This window comes from Poecilia reticulata, chromosome 7, assembly GCF_904066995.2.
Source record: "Poecilia reticulata chromosome 7, P_reticulata-male-v2, whole genome shotgun sequence".
Lineage (NCBI taxonomy): Eukaryota > Metazoa > Chordata > Actinopteri > Cyprinodontiformes > Poeciliidae > Poecilia > Poecilia reticulata.
Genome location: NC_088836.1, coordinates 28,960,027 through 28,986,643, shown reverse-complemented (window position 1 = coordinate 28,986,643; position 26,617 = coordinate 28,960,027). Strand labels below are relative to the sequence as shown.

General features: G+C 39.7%; 3 protein-coding genes across 3 annotated transcripts in view; 1 reads left to right on the top strand and 2 right to left on the bottom strand.

Annotated features, from left to right (window-relative positions):
- plekhg5b (pleckstrin homology domain containing, family G (with RhoGef domain) member 5b) overlaps window positions 1–11,093 on the bottom strand; it is an 81,872-nt gene extending 70,779 nt beyond the window's left edge. The window contains exon 1 of the mRNA XM_008414543.3: window positions 10,251–11,093. Coding sequence (XP_008412765.2) covers window positions 10,251–10,332 — 82 coding nt within the window. The 5' untranslated portion in view covers window positions 10,333–11,093. The remainder of the gene's footprint in view (window positions 1–10,250) is intronic.
- A 1,692-nt stretch (window positions 11,094–12,785) lies between these two features.
- nol9 (nucleolar protein 9) lies at window positions 12,786–19,721 on the bottom strand. Its single transcript, XM_008414541.3, has 13 exons — window positions 19,278–19,721; window positions 17,796–18,312; window positions 17,506–17,716; window positions 16,772–16,902; window positions 16,527–16,662; window positions 16,004–16,100; window positions 15,795–15,892; window positions 14,485–14,652; window positions 14,152–14,404; window positions 13,957–14,071; window positions 13,574–13,748; window positions 13,323–13,456; window positions 12,786–13,234 (listed from the first exon to the last, which is right to left on the bottom strand). Exons 2-13 carry the CDS (start codon window positions 18,255–18,257, stop codon window positions 13,115–13,117), a joined length of 2,100 nt encoding a protein of 699 aa, XP_008412763.2. The 5' UTR covers window positions 18,258–18,312; window positions 19,278–19,721; the 3' UTR covers window positions 12,786–13,114.
- Window positions 19,722–19,770: 49 nt separating this feature from the next.
- Window positions 19,771–26,599, top strand: zbtb48 (zinc finger and BTB domain containing 48). Its single transcript, XM_008414540.3, has 11 exons — window positions 19,771–19,909; window positions 21,326–22,019; window positions 22,983–23,302; window positions 23,375–23,480; window positions 23,555–23,647; window positions 23,719–23,805; window positions 24,085–24,239; window positions 24,331–24,467; window positions 24,772–24,936; window positions 25,033–25,121; window positions 25,910–26,599. Exons 2-11 carry the CDS (start codon window positions 21,339–21,341, stop codon window positions 26,261–26,263), a joined length of 2,187 nt encoding a protein of 728 aa, XP_008412762.1. The 5' UTR covers window positions 19,771–19,909; window positions 21,326–21,338; the 3' UTR covers window positions 26,264–26,599.
- The last annotated feature ends 18 nt before the right edge of the window (window positions 26,600–26,617 follow it).

Sequence of the window (26,617 nt, the reverse complement as noted above, 5' to 3'; positions counted from 1 at the left end):
TAACTAAATTCTGATGACATAGTCTTTTCTTATGCCATTTGTGTCATCTTTCTGTAATACGTTTCTGTGTAAAACTAACACTGATTGTTTTTAATGCTGAAACGTAAAGCTTGTCGAATAAGTAAAGCTAGAGTGTAAAACGAATGTGATAAAGATGGAGTTTGTGTGTTGTCTCATAAAAAAATAAATAAAAAGACCAACCATAAAAGTAGCCACATGGGCAACAGTGATTAATACCTCTACATATCATCCATCCCAGTAATCAGCAACCTTTACAACTTTAAGAGCCATTTTTGATTTTTAACCAACTTAACAAAAACTACATGATTATTCACACACACATATTATACATATATATGTATTTTACAATATACTGTAGGACATTTTCTTTGATTTTAAATGACAGAAAACCAATCTTATTTTTGGGGTTCAAAATAAAGAAAATCAAATAAAATGAATACATGTTTGTCATTGGAATTTTCAGATGACAAAAACATAGTTTCCAACCTAAAGACAAAAAAATACTTCACAAAAATATTTACACTATTAGTGTAAAATGCTGCTAAGGCTAGCATTTTATTTATTACCTTTACATTTTAAGATGTTGTTCAATTCTTTATTATTGTTGGCCAAAGACCAAGAGCCACAGGTTGCTGACCTCTGGGTCTAATCAAGCCTGTACTTCCTTCATTAGATTCATTAAAAAGTACAGATGTAAAAGATGCCTAATCCCACTCGGTACTCCAATGCATGCAATCAGGAAGTGGCATTTTGTAGGATAGAATATTGTAATTGTCATGAATTCCAATTCTGCATGTCAGAAAACGTTGGCTGTGATCGACTTTAGCCATTCATAACTTGGATGTTAAAGCTGACAAAAGGTGGGGACATCATTAAGGAGAAATTGATATAAAAGAGGAAAATATATGAGTGAATAATCATTTATCTAGTCACTGAAATATTTAGTAATATTATTGCAACTGCATGTGCTCCAAATAAAATGCAACCCTCCTTCAAAGAGTTTTTGGTTTGATAATAATAATAATTTTGGGGGGAAATTTAACCAACGTAGATAATCAGGGATTTTATATTTTCCAAAATCCTGCAACATTTCCTGACCTCGATCAGTCTGTACACCCTTAGTAAATAGTAAGGCAAAATTTAGCCAAGTCTGGATATGAAGTTCCTGAGAAAAACGTCAATTTGTCTAGACTCTAGACCATCCTGAGGCCCAGACGTAGGAAGAATACAGTAGACAGTTTTCACATGTGGCCAACAAATTCCTGCAGCTTCTTTAGTGTTGCCCAAGGCCTCCTGGCAGCTTCCCGGACCAGCCTTATGAATTCTGGAGTGACGCCCTGTAGTACCTCGCTGCCTTTGTACACCATACTTGATTACAATTGGACTGCTGTACAAAACATGTCTTATAAATGTCTTGTAACTCTCCTCTGATTGGCTAAAAACAAAAGCCAACTAGTTTCATACTGCTTGCTGGTGGTTCATGAATACAAAGGCTAAATCTAGAAAACTCTAAAATAAAAAAATATTGTAAAATTATTCTGATTCCACTTGTAAAGACTGTGGTGTTAAAGAAAACTGTTGCCTTCTTTTCCACATCAAAACAATGTACAACTTTAACAAGACTGTGGAGCCTTTTTATAGAGACTGTAAAACAAACAAGTTGTGGTTTTATTTAGTCTACTGGCTGCCTGAAGACATCTCAGTGACAGTAAGACTCAAAGAACTGCACACCCATCCAATTCTCAACACTGACGTTTTCTTTAGTTATCTGGTGGATTTTAAAAATGAGAATAAGCTGATTTGTGTTTTTGTTTTTTTCTCTCAACATTGCTCCTCGTAGAAGAGGCAGGTATTGATTTTCTAATAAAGCATTGAGATTTTTTTGAAAGCCAAACAAATGTCTTTGAAAATAGGCAACTAAGGTGCCTCTAAATTATTACAGTTAGACAAAAACAAGAAGACAAAACTGTTTTCTGTGTGTCAATCATCAATGAACTGGATCCCCAGTAATTCCCACTCACTGAAGTATCAATGGTGCGCTGAGGAGAAGTGCGTGTGAGAATGACAGGACTGTAAACGAGGCCTTTTGGAGAAGCCGAGTGTCATCATACATGGTGTAGTTAAAGGCTTCAGCGTGGCCATGTGAGTGAAGGTTGGAGGTTATATTTAGCAAAAGCAGCCCAACAGAGGCTGAAGTTAACCCTTTACCAGAAAATCAGGAATCAGATCCTGAGACTAATAAACGTGTAGCTGATTTATGTCATTTCAATGTTCTAATTATGCAATTGTGCCACAAATGGTGGAGCAGCAAATTTAGGTGTTCAGTTTTCTGTTACTTTGGTCGCAGCTAAAAGCATTAGCGTCAGCCTAAAATCCCCTTCTTGTCTTTTTTTTTTCCAATAAGTTTTCCAGAGGTAATCTGATAAGGCTGAACTTAGTAGCCTACAGAGTCCCATCAAGTGACACGAACACAAACACAGTGAAGAAAGTTCACCTTGATTAAGATGTTCCAAGGAACAGCATTATCAACCAAACAGTGCTGTCCAAACTTTCTTACACCACAGCTTTTCTACAGTGTTAGCTGCAGCACCAAATGAACCCCCACCCCAATCACACGTAAAGTTTTATCTAAAATATTTCAGATTGAGTTTTTAACTCTACTATAACTTTGGTCAACTGTATTATGCTTCTTTTTGAGTAGCAAAAACTGGACTTCAAGAAAAAAAATAAAAAATTAACCTGCTTTGAATTGAACATGTGTTGTAAAAAAAGGGAAAAAACTGTAGCCAATATTTCCAAACTCCATAAATGAGCTATTACTTGTGCTTATTAAACTTTTTACAGCCTTTTTCCCCTCATAAGACCACTAAATGTCATGTTGACATTTCAAAAGTGCAAAAAAATTGGACATTAAAAAGTAAACACTTTTTTCCAAGATGACAAAGACAATTTGCCTTTTCCAAGGCACACATGTAAACAAATTGTTTTGAATCTAACATGCTTTGCTTATTTTTTTTTATGGTGATATTTCAAAATATGATTTAAAAAAGTATTTGAATTCCCAGCAGAAGCTGACATGGTTCAGTTCTCTGAAGGAGGAATGGGCCAAAATTCCAGAAAACTATTGTGTGAAGCTTGTGAAAGAATTTGACCCAGTTTCTACAGTCTAAAAATTGAAAATTTATGGATGGAAATGTAGCTAGTGTGGTTAGTCCAAAAAAAAAAAAAAACTGAAAAGTTACCCAAAAAATATCAAACCCCCAAGTGAGATCGCTTTAAAAATGCATTTAAAGTATTGCAATGTACTCCCAAAAGGTACATTTTGTTTAGTTTGCAATGCAAAGAGACAACACATGAACCATCTGAGTAAAAGGGACTATCCTTTCTGACAGAAATCTCCATAAAGCACTGTATAATTTAACAGTCCATCCCTGAACCAGTAGCTCAGAGGTACCAACAACCACTCCTCAACTTGTTGACAGAAATAATCCCATAATTGGAAAAATCTGGCTGAAATTGCAGTGGAGGTTCTACCTTTGAGAGACCGATAACAGAGTCAATGGGAATCAAAAACACTTATTCGCTGAAAGTACAGTTATTGTCAGGTGGAAGGCTGCAATGTTCATAAACAGTCATTTAGCCAGGGTGGAGGTTAGAAGTGTGGAAGGACACATTCAGAGATAAATGGTTGCAGTTCTGTTTTCCCCTCAGAGAAGGTGTGTGTAAGTGTGTGTGTTTGACCTTAACGTAGTCCCTTTAATTATCTACTGCTTACTTTAAAGAAAAGCAGCTCACCATTGGCCTTTTAACACAATGAGACGCTGGAAGGCTCTTTGATCAACTGAAGTCGTTTCAGGTTTACTGCCTGACGTCTTTCTTGATTTTAAAAAGCAAAAGTGGATTAAAGTTGTGCATTAAAAACAGCTCAGTTAAACAAGTCCTTCTTCAGCACAATCAAATAAGGCCTAGAGAACACACAGTTTTAAAGGCATGTCCCTTCAGATGACGACAATTTGTTTGTTTAAGGGTAAGCGGAGTCAAAGTTAAGGCACAAGGAACAGTTTGGGCTTCTGTTCTCCGACAGCCAAGAGTTCTGGGAGTGCGTAAGAGAGACGGATGGTAGGAAAACATGCGTGAGGAAAGACTGAAGAAAAATAAGCCTCCAGCTGTGGGACGTTTATGCGAATGACTTCATCCCTGACTGCAAACTGGCTGAAACTGCAGTCACGTGTGGAAATCCCGCAACACCTGTTTCTGTGTAATATGATATTCACCTTTGCTGAGCAGGGAGAGCCTCGTCGAAAGACGAACCTTTAGATTTGCATATTTTCTTGTAAACAGTGACGACCTTCGTTTTGTCTGGTGTGCCTTAAGAAGATCTCTTAAAAGAATTTATAATTTTTCTGCTTTTAGGAACAAAGAATTTATTTCCTTCAAAATAAAAGCTATGAAAAACACACACCACCGTCAGTCTTGCATTAAAAAGCTCACCTGTTCATCACGGCTCAACAGTTAAAGAGACGAAGAATACTTCCTATAATAGCAAGTTCAGTTGGGTTATATTCTGTAAAGCTTCTTAGCTCAAGTATCTGGCTGGACAGAACTATCCATCAGACTCACCGTCGGAAAAACAAAGGCTTATGAGCTTTAGCCAAACAGAAATTGCTAATGCAGAATTTGGTTGAATGCCGACTACTCCTGATCTACTCAAAGAAAGTCATCCCAGTGTTGTCCAGCAGAAAATCCCTCTGGTTTCATCAGTGCTATACAAAACTACAATATGTGCAAAAAACCGCTCAGTTATATTTGGAACAGTATAATAGTTCAAAACCTTTGTTTGCCTATATATTTTTCCAATCTGTCCAGGAAACAAACTTTCACTTGCTGCATTTCTATTGACCTAATAATTGCACAATTTAAGAATTTGAAAAATAAATTCACTTCATGGAAACGTCAATTTCGAAGTTTTTTTGATAAAAAGTGTTGGCACTATTATGTGGTGGTTTTTTGACTGTATCACAATGGATTTATTTCACAAAACCACAATGGAAGTCAGATCAACAACCGGATGTTGGCACTGGCGCAAATCACAAAGAAGACGACAACAGGAAGTTGTTGATTGATCATGACAGCATGTTTTTAATAACTTGTCATGTGAACAAACTTATTCACCTAAGATTTTATAATGTTTCTTATTTAATGGAAACACTGCAATTGCAAAATTGTGTTTTGTAAACATTACTGGAATATTGGCAAAGTTTTGCACACATTTGTTGTTCAAGTGCAAAACTGAAATAGATCTTTGTGACCAAGACGCCAGAACTCAGGGAAAGTGCTGGGATTACGGCAATTATGGAAAAACAATATCAATCAATGAAAATGTGGGTAAATTAAAATAAATAGCCTTACAATATTCAACACTATCATTAATATGAACAGATTTCCTTCAGTTCATATTAATGAACATTCCCAATGGAACGTTGGTAACATTCCAGTCGCCAATGTTAACCAAACAACAGCCTAAATTTGATGTAAATATCTAAACTCAGTTTCTGTTCAAAGTTTTAAGTTAAGGGGATGGAGTTATTAGGAGATTAATTACTTTAACACGACAGCTTTCAAAAATAAGACAGAGGAATCAAAATGACAAGACCGAAGGGATTCAATGGGGAATTCCCATTTTAAAAGAAATGCGACCCTAGAAGATTTTCAAAAATCAAAACAAGTTTACACTCCCTAATTTCACCAAAAGGGATATTTTTTTCTTGACAAACATCTCTAAATACAATATCAAGCTCTGTTAGAGTAAAATTCACATGCAGCAGTACCACAATACTGAAATCCATGAAAATAAGCATGTTTTCTGTTGGACACAATAGAGAGGATTACTGTGTAAGTGCATGAATAAACTTAATTATAGACTGTAACACGCTTTACACTTAACCGAGAGGTGGAGACCAACACTACTGAGTCAGTTTTGACCAGTTCTGACTGTGGAGAAATGCAGAGCACTCTACTGGATGATTTTAAATAAGAAATTTAAAAAAGAAAACGTCTCCAGGGTCACTGGTGTTAATGAGATTGAGGGCAGATCAAGGCTTTCACAGAACAATTGTGTTCGTGCAAATTGTTCATGCTATGCCGCAGCATAGCATGAGACTGAGAATTTTACTTATGAAAGCTGAAGGGAAAAAGAAAAAAAAAACTGTGACCTGGGATGGCATCAGGAAGAGAAATGCAAAGAGGGGAAAGAGAAAGGAAATCACAATGAAACAATGGAGAAACAGTCCAAATAAGGAAGTTTAGAACGCCAACAGACCTTGTGCCAGGCTAAAAATCACTAACATATATACAAACACACACACTACGGCACACACGCCCACGTTACACCAGTCTCCAGCAGAGAGACTGAACCCTTCTCCATATGTTCCCTCAGCACTGACGAGCCTATAAAGATTAAGTCCCACGCAACTCCACTTAGAGAATAATCTCACAGTGTCCATCTCACAGCAGTCCTCCACCTTATTGTCATTATTATAGCTGGCCCAGTCTCTACTTCTATTTTGGTTCTTCACAAGCCAGATAAAGATTGAGATATGAAATGCAATAAACGCTCCGCCGATGGCTGTTTCCGAGTATAGAACTGACCTCATCTTTAGAGTTAACTCGGTAAGGTCATCCTTATACGGCACAAAGAGAGAAGACTTTCAGGAAACCGACTTCCCAGTGACCGGGTAAACCTGCAATGCTTTGCAAAAGCGATTATAGTTCTTGATCTTTTTCAGTTTGTCACATTATAGCTGTAATCTTGTATGCATTTTATGTGAATTCAAAGATTCAACTCCATAGAAGGCCTTGCTGTATGTTTTAGGGTTGTCGTCCCGTTGGAAGGTGAATCTCATCCCATGTCGTAAGGATTCTGCAGCCTCTAACAGGTGTCCATCCAGAACTGTCGTGGATTTAGCTCCAACCATCGTTTCTGACCAATTTCCTATCTCCATAGCATGACGGTGCCACCACCATGTTCCACAGCAGTGATATGTTCAGGGTGAATGGCATTTTGCATCTAGGCTTAAAAAGTTACATTTTTTTTCTTCAAGGCTTTCTTTTGACTTTTCACTTTTGCTCAAATACTAAATCTGAATCACCAAGAAACATCCTGTCAACAGATTCTCCCACCTGAGCAGAGGATCTCGTTATCCCTAAAATAAACTCAACAGAAAGGCTAGCTCTATGCTAGGATGTCCCCTCGACCCAATGGAGGCGATGAAAGACAGAAGACGCCTGGCAAAAATAACATCCTAATGTCTCCGTTGGACAATGTCTTCCATCACATGTATCAAGCAGTTTTTGAACTGCAAAGCTCCTATTGTGAAGCACTGCTGCATCTTACGTGCACAAAGGGGCATCAACATAGATCCTTCCTTCCAGCAGCTGCAAGACTTAAGAATCAAACTCAGTGTTAACATAACTGCTGCCCAGTTTCTAATTTCGAAACATTTCTGCTGTCATTTGCATAGTTATTTAATTTCTTATTTAAATACTTACGATCCACCAAGTCTTCTGGTTCAAGGAGGAACATATTGAGGTATACATCAAATAAACATTAGTATGTACGTATATTTGATGTTTAGTTGCTTGATGATGGCATTTGACAAAATGTAATGTTTATTGCCAATTGTTTTATCAAGTAAAGCACTTTGAATTGCATTGTTGCAGAAATGTTTGCACTTTAAAGACTTTTTTCTCTTTAAAAATCTTACTCAGCTGCACATAACCCAAGTAGCTATGTTTAGAAACAGCACAGTATAATTTATCTTATGTTGTAAATTTGCCCTTACTCTACAGTCTTGTCCTCATTTGTATAAATTTGCTTACCTTTGTGTGAATCTCAAACTTACTGCTGTTGCACCCGATTTTCCCCCACGGTGAGATATTAAAGGACATTCCTATTTCTATGTTGTTTTGTTTTAATCTAACCCTGCTTTAAACTTCCTCACAACTTTATCCCTGACCTGTCAGCTGTGTTCTTTACTCTTCATGGTGATGTTTGTTCACTAATAATCTCAACAAACCTCTGATGTCTTCAAAGGAGCAGCTCCTTTTATCCTGAGATTAAATTTTATGAAGGCGGCTGCACTTGATTTTGTTCAGGTGCGTCAGAATAAAAAAAAAGGGGGGGGGGATGAAAACAAACACTCTTCACAGTTAAGGACTAGTTTGGGCTGATCCATCATATAAAGTCCAAATAAAATGGAGGTAAGTTAGCAATGTGAAAAGTTTAAGGGATGTGAATACTTTGGCAAGGCTCTAATGAAGAAGTTGGTCTAAGAAGTCAAGGTAAGGAGGTTTGGCTGAAATAATTTGGACATAGGAAACTGCATTTTAACATATTGAAAATTGTAACTTTTTCTACATATATGTATAATGTTTTGAGATGAAGGTTACACTACAAACAGCAAATTTGTTGGCATACTTCTTTAAAGATCTGCAGTAACTTAAACCTTTGTAACTTTCTCATTCCCTTTGTAACTTTCTCATTCCCAACAGTTCAAACTGTTCACACAGTTTGAACTGTTGGAGCATCATTCATAAAGCAAAAAGGTTTAATTGTCCCGAGAGCAAATCACAGCAGACAGAGCTGAGATTTCTGGCCTGGGCTCCTTGTTTTTCAGAGGAGAACAGAGACCAGACAAGACATCTGGTCCCAGATTAGACCTGTGTGTTTAAGACAAGCTTAAGACTCCGGTGGCCTGGAACACTGAGGGGTTCCAGACTCAACCAATTAAGACCGCTAAACTTTAAACTCTGTGCTTACTTTACTTACTGCGTGAACCCATGAACTGCCAGCACTGCGTGCATCACGCATGAACATGCACCATCAGGCAGATAGAGCAAAGCACTTTGAAGACGAGATAAAGAAAATCTTTGTCTCTTATCCTTTTGTAGATTCTAAACTTTGAGTTATGAGTTCTTGTGCTTCGCTGTTTAGAACTACTGTACTTTGGCTACCTGTGCCATGTATTTTGCTTTCTACCTGAATATGTAAAACAGAAGCAGTCAGGGGAAGTCTGGATAAATCTAAACTATAGCTGTGAGAGAAGAGAGGAGTAGAAAAAAACAGTGCAGTCAATGGGATTGGGCTTGAGAGTGGAGATCCATCATCTGAATGTTGTCCCAGGGCAGGACTTCAGATCAGCCCGTTTCCTTCCTACTCTGACTTTACACAAGACTGGATGACTGCTTAAGGTTGCCAGATCCAGCCATTAGCTTTGATGCTTCAGAATTCCTGAGCAAAGTTCATGGAAAAGTTTGGAATTACTATTTAACATTTTCCAGATCCGGGCAAGTACAGAAAGAAAAAGAGGGGAAAAAAACCATTCCCAGACTTAATATCCCATCACACTGTCAAGAAATCGATGTGAGATCCACCTTGCCGTTTGTCCATCATCCATCTGTTTGTTGGCTGCCAACTATCATCCCAAAATCTGTCCACCAATCCAACATCCATCACCTTGTCCCATCCACCAATTTCAAAGTCCACCCTTTTCTGTGCTCATCCATCCATCCATCCATCTCCTTGCTCATCCATCCATCCATCCATCTCCTTGCTCATCCATCCATCCATCCATCCATCTCCTTGCTCATCCATCCATCCATCCATCCATCTCCTTGCTCATCCATCCATCCATCTCCTTGCTCATCCATCCATCCATCTCCTTGCTCATCCATCCATCCATCCCCTTGCTCATCCATCCATCCATCCATCTCCTTGCTCATCCATCCATCCATCTCCTTGCTCACCCATCTATCCAGCCAGCCATCCCCTTCCTCATGCATCCAGCCATTTCCTTGCTCATCCACCCATCCATCCACCCATTTCCTCAACCGTCCATCTTACAAATTGTCCAGCAAGGTTTGTATTCTCATCCTTGACCTTGACAGAATTCCTGCTGTAGACTGTGTCAACTCCTGCGTTTACAGGAGAAATGTCTAAAACTGGATTGAAAACTTTGTAGTCAGTCTGGTAAACTCTTGGTCTCGAAAACGTGTAAGAACCCTGATGCCCAGAGGAACCCCGGCCACACAGAACTGGTGGATCCCAGCCTGGATCCTGGAGAATTGTCCTGTTCCAAGTAACTTAAGTAAGCTTGACTTTAACACGCTGACCTGTCCACTGTGTCCCACTGGTACACTAACACATTCAACAAACACGCATTGCTACTCACTCAGTCTTAACCGGAGCCCCAGCCAGCTCCTTGGAGGCGATTTGTGCAGAACCGAATTCATGCTCCACTTGTTCGGAACCATCAATCCCTCCTTGCAGAACCCTCCTCCTCCGCCGAACAACCAGGTACTTCTCGGGTCTTTGTCGGCGTTTCGAAGCTCCACACGGATCGGACTCTACTGTTTGTTCGGCTGTCTCATTGTTGGGGCCATTTTCATTTCGCTCCTGCTACCACACTAGACGGATCGGTGGGCTCGGGTTGCGTGGTTCAGATCAGCTCGGCTCGGTGTGGAGCACAATGCTGCATGCAGCTCAGATCGCAAAGAAAAGCATCGCTCTCCGCACACAGCAGCAGAAAGTTACCTGAACTGACCAGCGCTGGGGATTAGGGCTGCAGGCTGGACGCGGCGCTCAGCGGTAAATAACCTGTTGCAGAAAAACAAGCAGAGAGAGCTCCACGACGTTGGTAGGAGGGGTGGGTGGGGGGGAAACAATAAAGCTCAACTGGTGAAGCTCGGTCTGTGTGGGAATGATGGGATGTAGAGGACGGAAATCTTGTCCGGTGGCTTTTAAACCCGCAGCTCTGAGGAATGATTTCCTTACAGCAACTTTACGCAACGCGCACAGCTGAGGGTTGAAGCCTAGTTTGCTCTCTGGAGTCTCCGATCGACCATCCGGCTCTCCTCCATTCATTCACACTGACTGGACTCTCAAAAATGACTCGCTGTGCTTTGTCGCTCTAGTGGCCAAGAGCGGAGGTTCATTCAGGTTATACACTTCTACCCACTGAACGTTCAGTTATATTTTATTCCCTGCACGCACTATTTCTTATGAAATATAAAAAGGGGGAAATGGTGAACCTTTGAACTGCACTGTCATGCCAAAATCACCACACATTTAAAATCAATTAAAACCCCTTTGGGCCGTATGAGGATGGATAATTGGAGCAGCCAAATGACCTACAGATTGTGAACAGGTGATGACGATCCTCTCTGGTTGGCTGGAAGTCCTAGTGACCAATTTGAAAGACATAGTAGAAGGTACACCTATAGGCTAACAACAGGTATCCCACTGTAAATATTTGACTGATTTACAAAATAAAAATAGTCATATTTTTCTCATGTTTTCATTTAAATAATCTTACTTTTTATGTTTTCATTTAGATCTTATTTAATTTGCCTGTAAACTTTTTTTTTTTTACTTGTATATTTAGCCATTTGTAGTTTATCTTTAGTTTTTAACAACATTGCAGAAAAGAAAGTGGAGGTCAGCACAAAAAAAACATAAAACAAAGCAATGATGGAACGACGAGATTAATCTTTGGGCGTTGCAGTTCATAATTTAAAAACATACCACAGAAGCTGGGGGTTGTTATCTACGGATTGTCCATCAACTTCTCAATGCTAGAACCATCTTTTTTCTGTTAAAATAAAATAAATTTAACCCAGAAAAACAAAAGCTTCAAATGCATCATTAAAAGGGTAAATATGACTGAATGTATGAAACTCTGTCAGTAGAATTTTACTGTTTCTCTTGTTAATTTTAATTCAATCATAACATCTGCAGTTGACTCACAATAACAAATTGTAATTCCTGACATAATAGTTGCTAGAATTTAAAATCATCCTTATTTTGAATATGGAGTACTCCAAGCAATAATCAGTCTGTGCTTGGAAATTGAACACATGGATATTTGTCATAACTATTCATTTATTTTTAATGACACCCCTGCAGCTGGATTTTCAATCTGCTTTGCATAAAATCTTTGTGGAAAATATGAGACTGACAAAGCCAAAACAAAGGCTCCTCCAAAATGTATTTGTGCTCGCCCATCCTCAATAAAGGAGCGGTGAATAGTAAACAAAGAGAAGCGAGGGGGCAGATGGGGCTGTTCAAACAGTCCACTTATATTAGCAATTCTGTGCCGAGTGCTTGTTTCATCAGTTATTTTCAAAACAAAAGTCTCAGCTTCCTTCTAAAAAGGACCATGCAGGACTATTCTACATGAATATTTCAGAGTGGCGTCTCAACTCCTTTTCTTGTGGCTTTCCTGCCCTTCAGGCCTAGTTTGAGTCAGTTAACGTATGCTGCAGTTTCAAAGCAACAAAACAAAACCAAAATATCTGCTGCCCCCTTCAGGAAGAAGTGAAAATAACTGCGTCTCGCTTGAGAGTTCCCACACATTTTTCATGTCGAAATTCAGTGATTTCAAATCTTGCAAGACTTAAAACGCCTCCCCAACTGTGAAATATGGAGGTGGCAGCATCATGTTGTGGGGCAGATGCACTGCAGGAGGGACTGGTGCACTTCGAAAAATAGATGGCATCAATAAGAAAGAACCTCTGATCATTCTGGTATCTAACCAGTTTGGTAATCCTATTTGACTTACAGTAGGAAATACTTTGTTTGATATGAGAGAGAAAATGTGTGTTTTTATACACTGTACAGAAATATCTGGTTTTAACTATAAAATATGATCACTTCTAACAAGTTGGATGACTGATCCAAAAAACAGGGACGAAGTCTCAGCAGAAAGTGTTTTTTGTTGTTGTTGTTTATTATGTGGCAGGTTTTTAAGATTAGGAATGTGACAAACAAAAACTCAAAGAAGGTATCATGTTATACATAAGTGTCCATGAGATACACAGCAGCTTATAACTCCTTTCCAGAGGTACAGTAGACAACTGTAAGTCTGTTATCCAAGCACCTGAATTTGCCAGAGATAATGTTCACTATAAGAGACTGCAGTGAACGCCTCCTGCAGGGCAACTCAACTTCAGTTCTGCACATTCACAGCTCAGCGACGACCAGTCTGATTCAAGACAAGTCAAGAAATGTAAAGCCTGATAAACTGATTCTGTCAGGTCACTTCACTCCCATCAGACTGGGCCTCATCAGGCCCTTGAAGACTCGTATCTTCCCTGCACCGGTCAGATCGAAGCTGTAGTCTGCAGTGACATATGGCATCTCGCCCTCAAAGCCGGGCTGAAATTGAGAAACACGCATCAGTTAAAACAAATACAGACACGCATGCATTACTTTGATAAGTACGCTGAATGAACCGGCAGCAGACCTGTTCAGTTAGGATGCACGAAGGCAAAGAAATCGCCCCCAAGAGGAGGCAGTTGACCTTTCTGAGGACGGAGGGATCTACAGGAGTCAGCAAGAAGTACAGACCTCGTGCCGTGTCAATACCTCGAAGAACACCTGGAGGATATGACACAGACATTCAACGCACAACCTAAGCCTTCAACTTCTATTGATTTGTCAAAAACGGAAGGGCCAAATGACATCGAATGTAAAAAGTCAAGATAGAAAACATACCGAACCCCACACATGGGCAAAGCGTCGCCTGGGACAGGATGACGGGCCCTCCTTTGCTTGTTACTTTCTCTGCCAAGCAGCAGAGTCCCACCAGACTGGCGTTGATGGCGTAAAACATGTGAGAGGGCGCCACCTCACAGTGGATAACACCCAAAGCCACCGCTGTGTTAGGTACCTGCAGGAGAGTCAACAACTGTGTTTAGCATCTACAAACAAAAAATGGTAAAAAAGAAATAAAACCTTTCATTGTTATTGTGACGAGTAAGACAAACTGATCTGATCTTTATGACATTGTAAAATACTGTAAATTTAACTCATGTGTCCAAAATCAGACAGATCAACACTGCTATTAAAGGACTAGTGCATCTCTAATAATTATTTACCTGGTATGGGGTGAGGGTGTGTAGGGGTCTAACTGGTCCAGGGTCATCAGACTGCAGCTGACTCAGGTAACCCAGCAACAACAACTCTCTGTGCTCATTCGACCTCTGGTGTGTTCTGTAAAATACATCGAGAGGTTACTGAGCCGCCTCGACATGTCCCCCAGTCGCTCCATGTAGGAGTGATATTGTACTTACGCCGTCCCTTGGCGCGCCACGCCTTCAAACCCTGACTGTACGTGGAGGTGTGTGTACGTTTTGGGGGGGCAGTGGCTCTCCGTGAACTCGTCCAGGGCGGTCTGAGTGGTCGGGTGCGTCTGATAACCCTGTGCCGTCCTCAGAAAGTCCGGCGTGAGGGAAGAACACTGGGTGGAGACTCCATGGCTGAGCTGGACGACGTGAGTGACGGGCAGGAAGCGGATCAGGTCCACCAGCAGTTGGAAACCAAACCCTGCAAACACACGTGGTTTTAATGTGGCTAGAGAACTTAACGGTGTTTCGTTGTCATTATGGTGAGGAGCCTGAACTGACCTTTGACCCAGCCCATGGTGTTAATGATGACAGGTATTTCTCTGCTCTGTGGACGCCTGCGCCATAAGGACTTCAGAGACTCGAGGTATCCGTCTAAGTCCGTCTCGCATGAAGACTGACCGTAGTAGGTCATGTGGTCTGGGGTGACTTGGTGTGTGAATGGAGGACCTGGAAAGCAGCAGCAGGTGAGTTCACAAGTCCCTCCTTCATTATCAGCCCTGGACGGACATTTTGTATTCATATTGGAAACGGTTTAATTCGCACACGTACTGGTTTTCATTTCTCAGTTGGCTACAGCATTGGTGGCTTTTTTGTAAGACTTTTTAAAGTACAAATAAGACAAAAAAATATATATTTAAAACCTCGGTAGTCTGGGTCCTAATGAACCAGACTAAATGTTCATTGGGTTTGATTAACTTCCAGTTTTTGGCAGGAGTAGCAAGTGTGTGGCAAGTTTTTAAACATTTAATAAATTAATTAATAAAAAAATAATAATAAATTCATCTGAGTCAATAAAGGAGGTAAATAAAAGATTATGATTATGAGTACAATTACACCAAAATAAATAAATAAATAAATATTTCTCCTAGTTACAAAATACAACTTGGATATTCTCTAATGGGAAAAAGTCAACATTTCTATGAAGAATGGGTAAATTTACCATATTTATTGTAAGATAATCCCTGAAATTGTAAAATCAGCCATTTAAAAAAAAAAAAGAAAAATTCTGATTATAAAGTCAAACATTCATCCCAAAAAGTGACAGAAGTCCTCTAAGGTTTAAGTGGTAAATTTAGGAGATAAGCAGCTGGATGTGGTAGAACTGGGCTCTACTCTAAAATCAAAGCAACATTTCCCAGGTCTAGACTTGTCATGAATGTCTAAAACGGGATCCAAACTACATGTCCCGAAAGAACGAGGAAGATGCTTCAACATGGCTGCCTCAACACTGGACCCAGGAAATGTTCTGGTACAGGAAAAGAGCCTGGATCTTCCATTTACACGGGAAAATATCCAGATATACATATCTTAAATTTTCTGCACTTTTCGTGGAGGCATGTTGGCTGTTCACTGAAGCTCTTACTTTGGACTTGAGCAGAATTTAGGAAGCCAAATGCATCATAGCCAGAGTGCTCAAATTTACATTATTGGAAATAGCTTTATTGCTAGGTGCTTTGGTCCTTGAGTTAGGAGATGATTTTTATGGCTAAATTACATTGTTTAATGCTGAAAATCAATAAAGAGGAACCCAAAGAATAATCAAAAATGAAATCAAGCAAAAAGAGATAGTGGAGAAAAGAAAATCTTACCCAGAAGTGGCTCTTTGACAGTCGACAAACACAGACAACCAGGAGGGGTGAACTCTGTTTGACCAAGATCTCCTTCCAAATAGTCCACATTGGAAGTACTGTAATTAACATGACACGGTTATCTTCTGATTTCAATGTTATAAACACAGTAAACCTTTAAATAGAAATTATCAGACGTAAAAAGTTTAGCATGAGTTGTGTAAACTCACTGATTCAGTAACGTATTGATGAGGATCCGGATAAATGTTGACTTGCCCACATTCTTGACGCCATACACAAGAATAACAGCACAACCGTCTATGTCTCCTTAACAACAAACCAAAAGAAAAAGAAGACATGATCATAATGAAGCTCTGTATTCATTACATAAATACACATAATCACATTAAAATTACAACTTTTACTGTCAAAATCTAAATGTGTGTATTAACTCAACACCTGTGAAGTTCTTGCATCTAAAGAGATGCAGTTAGAGGCAAAATGCATAAACAAAGAGAATACAGTGGAAAATTGAGCAAAAACTCAACATTTTCTCAAGAAAAGTAGGAATCTGAACAAAATGCATCTCCAAGGTGAGAAAAATGATTGTTTTAAATGAGTGCGAAGAGTTTTTCAAACAAATTTAACCTTCAGCTGCAACAAAATTTAACAGATTTCTCAGAGAGCATTTGTGTTGTGTCTGAAAATCCAAGAACCAGGTCAGACACAGAGCCAACACATGTAGATGCTCACCTTTGCAAGCATTGATAACTGTGCTGAGAGCATCTCTGCAGCTCCTGGATATTTTCAGTCCCTCAATGTTGCTGGCAAGTGGAATCACGCCCAGATCGTTCAGTGGGGTGTCAAGAACAGCCGACATTAGTTCACTCTACAAACCCACAGGAAAGAGAATCATTAGTTATATCAAACTTTTTCTAACATGGCCAAAAGTCTACACGATCTCATAAAATAAGAAATAAAAATATCCACCAGCTTACCATAGGGGGACTGAACAGTTCACTAAGGTGTGTAAAGCTCGACAGAAAGCGTGTCAGAGGAGTCTCTAAAGGATCCAGGAGGATGATGGATGATGTTGGCGTTACCTTTTTTACCAATTTCTTCCGTGATGCTGCAAAAAAAAAAAAAAAAAAAAAAAAAGCTGCTCAAATGGTTTAGGGCATAATCATGAAAGGTACTTTGAATTTTCCTCTTGCTGAAAATGTGCTATATAAATAAACCTGCCTTGCCTACGGAGAAACAGCTTTAAATGGCCTAACCGTTTCAGGAAAATAAACACAGCGCTGAATCTCATGATGAAAATCCCCACTTTCCATCTACTTTTGACCAGAATCAGCAGATTTTGAGACTGACCAGCGACTGACAAGTCAGAAGCTCAAAAATCCAACTGTGTTTCTGTCAACGAACAGAAACACAGTTCTACTATGAGCTGAAAACAATACTGTTTGATCTGGATGCTGTTAATAAGACAAAAAGACTCCAAGTTAGCTATTTTTATTATTTATTAAAGCTGAAACTTTAATAGATTTAAAAAAAATAAAACAATATTGTTATATCTTCTTCTTTTGTAATTCCAAAAGAGAAATCAAAATTGGTTCAAACCAGAGATTGGAAATTCTGACGGATTCATCTTTCGTTTTTCTAAAACCTTACGATTACACTAGCTTCTTCTCACAGGACACTAGCTTCTTCTCACAGGAGACCTGCAGTTTACCTGCTGAAAGATAATCTTCAAGGATGTTGGAAGCCTCTGTTCTGTCATCTCTGACGTAATCAGTGTGTCCCAGTGCTCTGAGGGTGAGTGGGCAGTGTGAAGCTGGGGAAAACAGGGGGTACGACTTCTGACCCTCATCAATAGTAAATCCCATCACTTCAACACGACCGTACAAACAGGTCACAATGCATTTCCCACGGAAGCACAGCGTCTGCAAGAAGGTCAACAGGATGCTTAAATACAAAAGTTGTACCTGTTAATTAATTAGGGATTTTTTTGATGAAGCATACCTGATTTTTCTGCATGACCAACACTGCACGGTTTTGCTGGATGCCTCTTTGTGCACAGTGATGAAGAGCCTCCCCCTCCAGTCTGCTCCCTGGGACTTCCTCTGACTCTTCTGACGTTTCCATGCCATTTATATGAATCGACTCAGAACCCTCCGTAAAGTCTGGAAGGTCTTCTATCTCGTCATCCAAGGCAAATGTTGAGCACCCATTAGCTTGAAACTCATGTTTCTTAAATCCAGATGGAAAGTTTTTCTTCTTTTCACGGACAGTTTTTGGTTTATTTTTTAGCCTCTTTACAGAGGGTTTTTTCTTCGTAGACTCCTGGTGCTCCTTTACCATCTTGACCATGACAGCACTAGAATTAAGATCTGAGGATTTGACGGAGGATCTGCACCGTTTGCTCCTCACATCTTTCCATTTTTGAGGTTTACCTTTGACCTGGTTGTTTTTGTTCACCTTCATGATCTTGTAATACACATGCAGTAATGTCTTACAGAGGCAAATCAAAGCGGGGAACCTGAAAGTACAGAGATAGAGAAGCTATTTAGTGAAAAATCATATTTTAATAAACAGTCGTCACACTAATTCTTCTGGAGTGAGTCACAATTTATTTTTCCAGCATTACCAATTCTGCTTATAGAAATCTCACTCTTTATAAAGCATTCAAGAAAAAATATTTTGCATACTGCTGTTGGACATGTTGGACAGTAGCAATCTTTGTTTTACTTTTTTTATTTATAAAATCAAACATAAATAGATTGAGCACAAGACTATTTAGAATATAAGGCTCAACATTTTAAAATCATTATTTAAGTTGATGTTTTGTAATTATGGTGGTAATAAAAAGAGAAATATATATTAAATAAGAATAGTAAATGGAGGGCAATAAGTTACTCCAGAATATAAGTTTCCATAACACTTAATCAGTTTTAAGTGATTGTTTTATCATACAACCTTTCTAAAGTTGTTTTAAAAAATAAAGAAAATATAGACAAAGATGACGGGCGGCTAAAACCGGTTTTCATGAGTTTCTGAATCTGTGTAGAGTTTGTGAATCTTTCAGCCACTTTAAACGTGACAACTTTTGTGCCATGTATTATTCTCAGAGGTGCTCCTATTCTGACTTAGTTTTATCTAACATGTTCTTTTTAAATAACTGATCCCAGGAAGAGCCCAAAGTTACTGCAAATGATAAAGTTGTCAACCTTGTTACAAATCTTACCATCAGAGCAAGTTAGCCTCAGCTAGCTTCAAGTTGCAAAACATTTGAGGAGGCAAGATGATCACACTTAACCGTAATTGAGCTAGTTTTTAACATAAAAATGCTCAAATAAAAGAGCTATGCATCCATTAAACGTCTTATATTTTAAATTTGCTGCGAATTAATAGTTACTAACATTAACGGAGCACAACCGGTGCACAGTAGCATTAGCCTGAAGCTAAAGATTTCCAGATAAAATAAAAAATAAAAAATTTACTTACCACCCACTACGGTGAAAACGATGCCAAGCTATGACAAAAACACCTCTCACTTCTGCTAAATAGACAAAGTTTATAAAACATAAACGTAAATAAACTAATTGACAGGAGTTCTGCTATTTAGCCGCCGCTAGCTGGCTAACTTGCGTGTGTGAATGTCCCACACTGGATCAACGCGCTGTTGTGATTGGTTGTCAGGCAACGAAACGATTAACGTCGGAATATGGCCGTCAAAAACTTTCTAGGAGTGTTTTCATTTGAAAATAAAAAGTGATAAACGGAAAAATAGATTAATTGCGTGTTCTCAAGAGCTAAAATGAGCATTTCTATAGAAGCATGAATCGCAATCAACGCCTTTTGGATGAGGTTTATTTTTATAATATGTAATCTAAGCAACAAAAAACTTTCCCGGAGTTAAACGGCGTCACATCCTCTTCCTTTTTCATTTAGGGGCCTGCGAGTGTAGAAAAGAAGGTTAATGTAGCTACGTTTTTCTGTTTCGCTTAGCTGTCCGCAATATATATGCCGCATAACAGAGGCTTCTGACTAAAACTGGCTAAAAATGTCGTCCTGCAGATGCAGGCGTCCGGTTCTCGCAGTTTGAGGCGTTACGCGCTAAGGGAGCGTCTTTAAAGGTATGTGCTAGAAATAAACGTGGAGGTGCGCAGTTTGGGAAGGGTGTCTATTTATTCCTAAGCAACTCCACTGCTGAATACTAGCCAATTGACAGACTAAATGAGTGCTTTGACGTGTAGGATACTATATAGTTATTAGTAATTCATATGTAATGTTAAATCACAACAATAATTTTCAATGTGCATTTTTACAAATCTATTAATTTGGAAATGTATGCAGTGGGTTCAAAAATGTATTAGCAATACAGAAAGCACAGTGCCCAAAAATGTTCATGGCTCCTGAACTTTTCCACATTTTCTCACATTATTACCACAAATTTTTACGTATTTTGTTGGGATTTTATGTGATACGTAAACACAGACTGGTGACTTGCTGTGTTGAAAGAAAAATAAACATGGTTTATATTATTTATGTAGTTAAAAATGCAAAAAGTGTTTGTGTATTCAGTTTTCTTTACATTGGTGCATTTAAATAAATCCAAGAGAGACATGGTAAATCTGTATGTACCGTACAATTAAATGTATTTGCAGAGAATCTGTGGACATTATAATTCATAGTAGTAGTACACTCCACAAATCTATAGCCATAACAAGCATCATGAGTCTTTTTCCACAAGCAATGCAATAATACAAGCATGTGGAAGAAAGCTCTCTAGTCAGACCAGTATTGGAACCTTTTGACCTGCATGTACAATAAAATTAGATTTGTAAAGCAAAATTCACCTATAGCACAGGTGTCAAACTCCAGTCCTGGAGGGCCACTGCCCTGCAACTTTTAGATGTGCCTCTGCTGCACCACACCTGAATAGAATAATTAGATCATTAGCAAGGCAAGAACTGATCTACACAAGGAGGAGGCGATTAAGCCATTTCATTCCAGTGTTTTGTACCTGTGACACATCTAAAAACTGCAGGACAGCAGAGGACTGGAGTTTGACACCCGTGACTATAGCATGCTGTTCTTCTCACAGTGGAACTACAAGTAGTTTATGTTTGTTTATCACATGCAACTGCAATAGGACAATTTAAAAGTTTCAGGTTTTTAAATGAGAAAAAATGGCAAAAATGTATTGCTTACGAATATTTGCACAAGGCACTGTAGGTGTAATATTCTCAAAAATGTAATTTCCCTGCCATTTGTTTACATTGTAAATTGAAAAGTTAAGAAACAAGTTATTGCAAATGTTTTACTTGCAGTATGATACGGAAAAAGATTTTTTTTAAGGAATAACAAAAATGGTATTGTTTCAGAAATTATTTAATGTAGAAAATGACCAAATTGATGGATTAAATTTCTTGATTTATTTGATGCTTTATAAAATCCCATATCAGTTCAAGTAAAGAACTGTAGCATTGGGTTGCTTATGCAGTAATGATGATACCACGTGTTAAACGTTTATCCTCTTGCTGTTGCAGCGAAGCAGAGAGGATGCCTGGTGCCGAAACCAGTCATGCTCATCGCGTCCTTTCCTCCCTGAACCAGCAGAGGGCAGCAGGAAGATTCTGTGATGCTGTCCTTAACTTGGGAGATGGGGTGCTTTACCAGGCTCACTGCAACGTCCTCGCCTGCTTCAGTGATCTGTTTGAAGTGTCCATCTCAAACCCCACTCAACACACAGAGTTTGACCTGCAGGGTTGCCCCAGCGACGGCCTGGAGCTGCTTCTGAGCTTTGTCTACAGTGGAGAGCTGAAGCTGGAAGTAGACAACCTGCAGAAGGTCCAGCAAGCAGCAACCAGCCTATGTGTGCCTGAAGCCCTCGCCCTCTGTCAGCAGTTCCAAGTAAACTCCGGAAACCCCGTCCCGTTGAAGCGGAAAAGAGGTCGACCCAAAAAAGGTCAGTCAGATGCTGTCAAGGAGGAGAACTCTCTGATGGTCCTGGCAGAAGAGTCCAGTTCTGCAGGCAGTTTTAGCTTAGTGGATGCTGCTGCTGCTCCCACAACCACCACCACCACACGCTCTGGTCGAGTAGTGAAGGGCCCTAAAAGGCTGGTGACCGCTGATGCCAGCCCCACGTTGGATCCCAAAGCTGTTCTCACTCCTGTGGAGAAGGAGACGTCTGAAGATGTTGTTGAAAATGTAAAATCAGATCAACCAGCTGCTGAGTCTGAGGTACAGTACATAGACATACACATGACTCTGAAGTGGAAGGAAAAGGATACATTGGTTACATTTTTTTTTTTTTTGCACAAAAAACATTTTTAAAGTGAGCCTTCTGTTTGTATTCGTCCCTCTTTAGTCAAAACTTTGCAGCAGAACCAGCTGCAGCGCTTAAATGTGTCTATCAGTTTTGGGCATCTATAAACTTTAATATCTGCTCATAATTCTTTGCTACATTGTTCTATATCAGTGAGGTTAAATCTGTAAACCTCCACTGGATACACGTCCGGACTTTGACTTGGCCATTCCAATGCCTGAATATACTTTGATCTAAACGGTTCCATTGTTGCTCTTGCTGTGTGTTTAGGTACAGCTTGGTAATTATTTTATAGATTAGTCAAATTTTCTGTTTTTGAACATTACATTGGATTTTTCTTTCCAACAACACAATCCTTTGGGTTCCATAATTGAGAGAGATGTTAGCCCACTCAAGAACTACCTTTTTTTATTTACAAGCATGTTTTATAGCTTCAATTTATTTTGACTCTGAATTCAGGTCAACTCACAGAAGGAATGATTGAAACAAAAGCCAATTTTTAAAATATATTTTCATTTGTATTTTTTAAGGAAAAAGTGTTTAAAATTAGAAATTGAATATAGAGTCATAAAAATTGGAGATTTTATCTGTAAGCCATATTTCCCAGCCATAGTTTAGGATCATTTTTACTGCTTTAACAGGCTCTCTATTAGGATTGCTAAATATTTAGCTCTACTCATTTCCCCTAAGTGTCTTACCTGGTCCAGGCTGCACAATTCACGTTTTTATTTTCAAACAAAGTTGAAAACCACGGATCATTTCCTTTTTCATTTGCTGCATCACATAATATCCCAGTTAAATACATTGAATACATCTGTAATGCCACAAACTCTATAAAAGTATCCATCACATGCATGCATTTGTTGATTTGATTGCAGGTAGTAGAGCTAAAAATTGACACAGATCCTGGCAGTGATGGCCAGGAAGCAGATGAAACTGCAGCCGAGGAGGCAGGAGATGATGACGGGGGTGAACTGGAAGGTATCGTTGACGACACAGATGAGGAGTATTTACCTCCGGCTGAGTCCGGCTCAGCAGCGCCGCCTGCATCTGCAGCGCAGAAACAGAAACTCCAGAGTAAAACAAACAACAGCAAGAGCAATGATGGCGTAGAGGAGAAATCCATCAAAGGCTCAGCTCACTGCCCTGTCTGCCTGAAATCCTTTAAAAGCAAATATTACCTCAAAGTCCACAACAGGTACAAAGTGAATAAGTTTATTCTCCAGGGTGTGCTGTCGAGAGAATAGCCTCTTACTTTTGTTTCCTGCAGGAGGCATACAGGGGAGAAACCCTTTGCTTGTTCTAAGTGTGGAAAGAGATACTTCAGGAAGGAGAATCTGTCCGTGCACGAGAGCAGAGGCTGCGCTAGAGTGTCAGTGAGTGAACACAGAGCCTTTTCAGGGCGGTTCTGGTCGTATTTGTGTCACCATTTGTGATTCTGTCATTTCAGACATACATCTGCTCCACATGCTCCGTGAGCTTCAACACGAAGGAAGAGCTGCGAGTGCATGTCGTCTCCCACACAGGAGAGATGCCACACAAGGTGCTGTTTACGTATACAGGTTGCATAATAAAACAGGATTTATATTACAGTGTTTTTTTTGTTTTTTTAAGTGTTCGACATGTAACGAACAGTTCATGTACAAGAAGAACTTGACGATGCACCTGATGAAGGTCCATGGACATCCCAAACCACATGCAGTGAGTATAGACCTTGTGATATGTCACCTTAAACCAGTAAACTGGTAAACTTTGTATTTGATTAGAACGGTAAAACGTGGTATTTGGAATGGAGTGATGAAGCTTCTGTAATCCGAACTATACAACTTTAATTTAAAAGTGACATAATTAACTAAATAACAGCAGCTACAAGCTTTCCTAAGATCTCTTTTCTTAATCATACTATCATCTGCATGTTGTCTAGAAAATTGTCCAGTGAATAGAAGCAGCACACCAACAGTCTACAAACGATGTGTTTAGTGTCCACAGTGCCCCAAAACCTTCCTAACTCGGACCGAGCTGCGCGTCCACGAAGCGGCCAAGCATCGAGGCGAAAAGCCATTTGTGTGTGAGGAGTGCGGTCATCGAGCTTCCAGCCGAAACGGCCTGCAGATGCACATCAAAGCCATTCACAGGTAGAAACGCTGCAGCTTTTACCAGCCATCCATTTTTTTTACCAGACACCAAAACTTCTCCGTTCATCGTCGTCCTGGTTCTGCTTCACAGGAACGAGCGTCCCTTTGTGTGTAGCATATGTGGCCACGCCTTCTCCCAGAAGAACAACCTCAACATGCATCTCCGTGTGCACAGCGGCGAGAGGCCTTACCAGTGTCACCTCTGTGGGAAAACTTTCAGGACGCAAGGTTAGGGCTGCACAGCCGCCATCTTTACTGAAAGATGCAGTGAGAAGTGACAGGAATGACTAAGCAGTCGCTGTTCTTCCTGTCTTTAAAGTCAGAAATTAGCTCAGAGATACGATACATCTACAGAGTTCTACTTGTGAATCTCTGATACAATCTTTGGAGGGAGTTAAAGATTAGGGTGATGACAAGGAGGGCTTCCAGTTGCTCCATAAAACAAAAGCTTTAGATGAATTTAGACATGGTGAAACTGGCAAATTCCTTCATAAGTAAAGCCTGAGTGATAATGTGTGTGTTTTAACACCAGCGAGTCTGGATAAGCACCACCGTACCCACACCGGCGAGCGACCCTACGGCTGCGACGTCTGCGATTGGCGCTTCACCGAGAAAGGCGCTTTGCTCCGCCACAAGGCCAGCAAGCACGAGGAGGGCCGGCCGCACTGCTGTTACATGTGCAACAAAACATTCAAAGGTAAGAGAACACATCCTCATCAATCTGCTGCTCTTCATGAAATGAGTATCATTAAAGAAAGTGGAAACTGTTGTGTTTCCTCTCACTCTATTTCAGCCCTGGAGCAGCTACGTGTCCACCTGCAGCGCCACAGAGGCATGAGGAAGTTTGAGTGCACCGACTGCGGCTACAAGTTCACCCGACAGGTCGGCTTGTAGATTAACCTCAGAGAGACACGGCTGTTTGGTGGACATAATAACACAGATGGGAGGTTTACATTTAAAAGTAACAAAGAAAACTACAGTGGTGAGCTGTGGAGGAGAGAAATGGATTAACAGAACATACTTAGAGGAAATGTTTTCTTAGTTGTTTAGTTGAGAATAAAAACTAATGTAGCATTCAGTAACTTTAGAGTTCCTACAGTCTGCACTAAATGTGGGAAAATAGTTTTACTTCCAGATTTTCTTCCATTTAGCAACATCAAATGATTTCTTTTTCCTTCTTCTTTTTTCCTTCCTCCTTTCCTTACTATGAATATGAATGACTGCAAATTTGAGTCTGAAAGAGTCTGATATTTTAACATAGAAAATTTTAACAGAATTAAAATGAGATCTACACTCAAAAAATGTATTTCTTCTCAAAATAACAAACCTGAAAATCGAATGATAGTCATTAATCGAATGAATTAATGATTACTTGTAAACATTCAGATTATTATTTACTGATCAGACGTCTAACTTTAGCAAAAGATTTATCAAGATCTCTTCTCTGCGATGTAAAAAGCAAAATTTCACACTGAATGTGGATTTTAAATACTTGACGAGGGTCTAAATAAAGACTTGAGAGGAAAAATCTAAATTGGAAATGCCTGGCAGGCTCTGAAGCCAGAAAACACTCCATTACATCCAGATAAAGAAACACCTTACTTCTAGCCTGCTTTTTCAACATAATAAAGTTCTCCTGAACCAATTGTTCAACATCTCCCATCCTGCAGGCACATCTACGACGACATGTTCAGATCCATAAACGCACAGAGAACTACAATCCCAGGCAGAGGAAGCTGAGAAATCTCATCGTGCAGGAAGTCAACGAAAATCCTGATGAGAGCGAAGCCACTCAATCTACCAAGGCTCAGAGCGCCGAGTGCAGCCCAGGGCCGGCCGCCAGCCAGCAAGCCGCCAACGACAACTCGTCTCCAGGCGTCGGAACCTCTCAGGACTCCGTGACGGAGGAGGCGACGTCCAATGAGGAGAAGGAGTGCAGTGAACAGGGGGAGACTTTCACTGAGCTGCACCAAACTCAGCTAGTCAGCGAGACGTTCGAGTCCACAATGGACATGGAGGAATAGCTCTGCTAACACACTCAGCCAGACTGAGTGTTGTAAAGGTTTAAATATAATGAAAGGGGATATGAGCCTTAAACCAGATTCTGTTCAGTAAAATCAAAGAACTGCATGAATAACCAGGTTTTCCAAGCCTACATTATTTCAGCATCATGACTTCAGTTACAATGGATGTAAATCATCATGGATGAACCGCTGAGCAGACATGTTTTTTTTTTAAGTATTATTTGTACATCATCAAAACAATTAAATTCCACATGAAAGAAATTTAATATAGTTTAAATGTATCATGGACTTGTGTGAAAACAACTTTTCTAATAATAAAACCCGAGATTATTGTAACAGCAAGCAGGTGGTTTT

Bases quoted from the DNA above. Each gene is read 5' to 3' on its own strand.
- nol9 (XM_008414541.3), bottom strand. From the start codon at position 18,257: ATGAAGGTGAACAAAAACAACCAGGTCAAAGGTAAACCTCAAAAATGG. The intron at 14,653-15,794 runs GTAAGATTTTCT...GCTGCTTTCCAG, and splicing joins TGTCAAAGAGCCACTTCTGG to GTCCTCCATTCACACACCAA. The intron at 13,235-13,322 runs GTCTGCTGCCGG...TCTCAATTTCAG, and splicing joins CGTGCATCCTAACTGAACAG to CCCGGCTTTGAGGGCGAGAT.
- zbtb48 (XM_008414540.3), top strand. From the start codon at position 21,339: ATGCCTGGTGCCGAAACCAGTCATGCTCATCGCGTCCTTTCCTCCCTG. The intron at 23,481-23,554 runs GTGAGTGAACAC...CTGTCATTTCAG, and splicing joins GAGGCTGCGCTAGAGTGTCA to ACATACATCTGCTCCACATG. The intron at 24,468-24,771 runs GTTAGGGCTGCA...TTTTAACACCAG, and splicing joins GAAAACTTTCAGGACGCAAG to CGAGTCTGGATAAGCACCAC.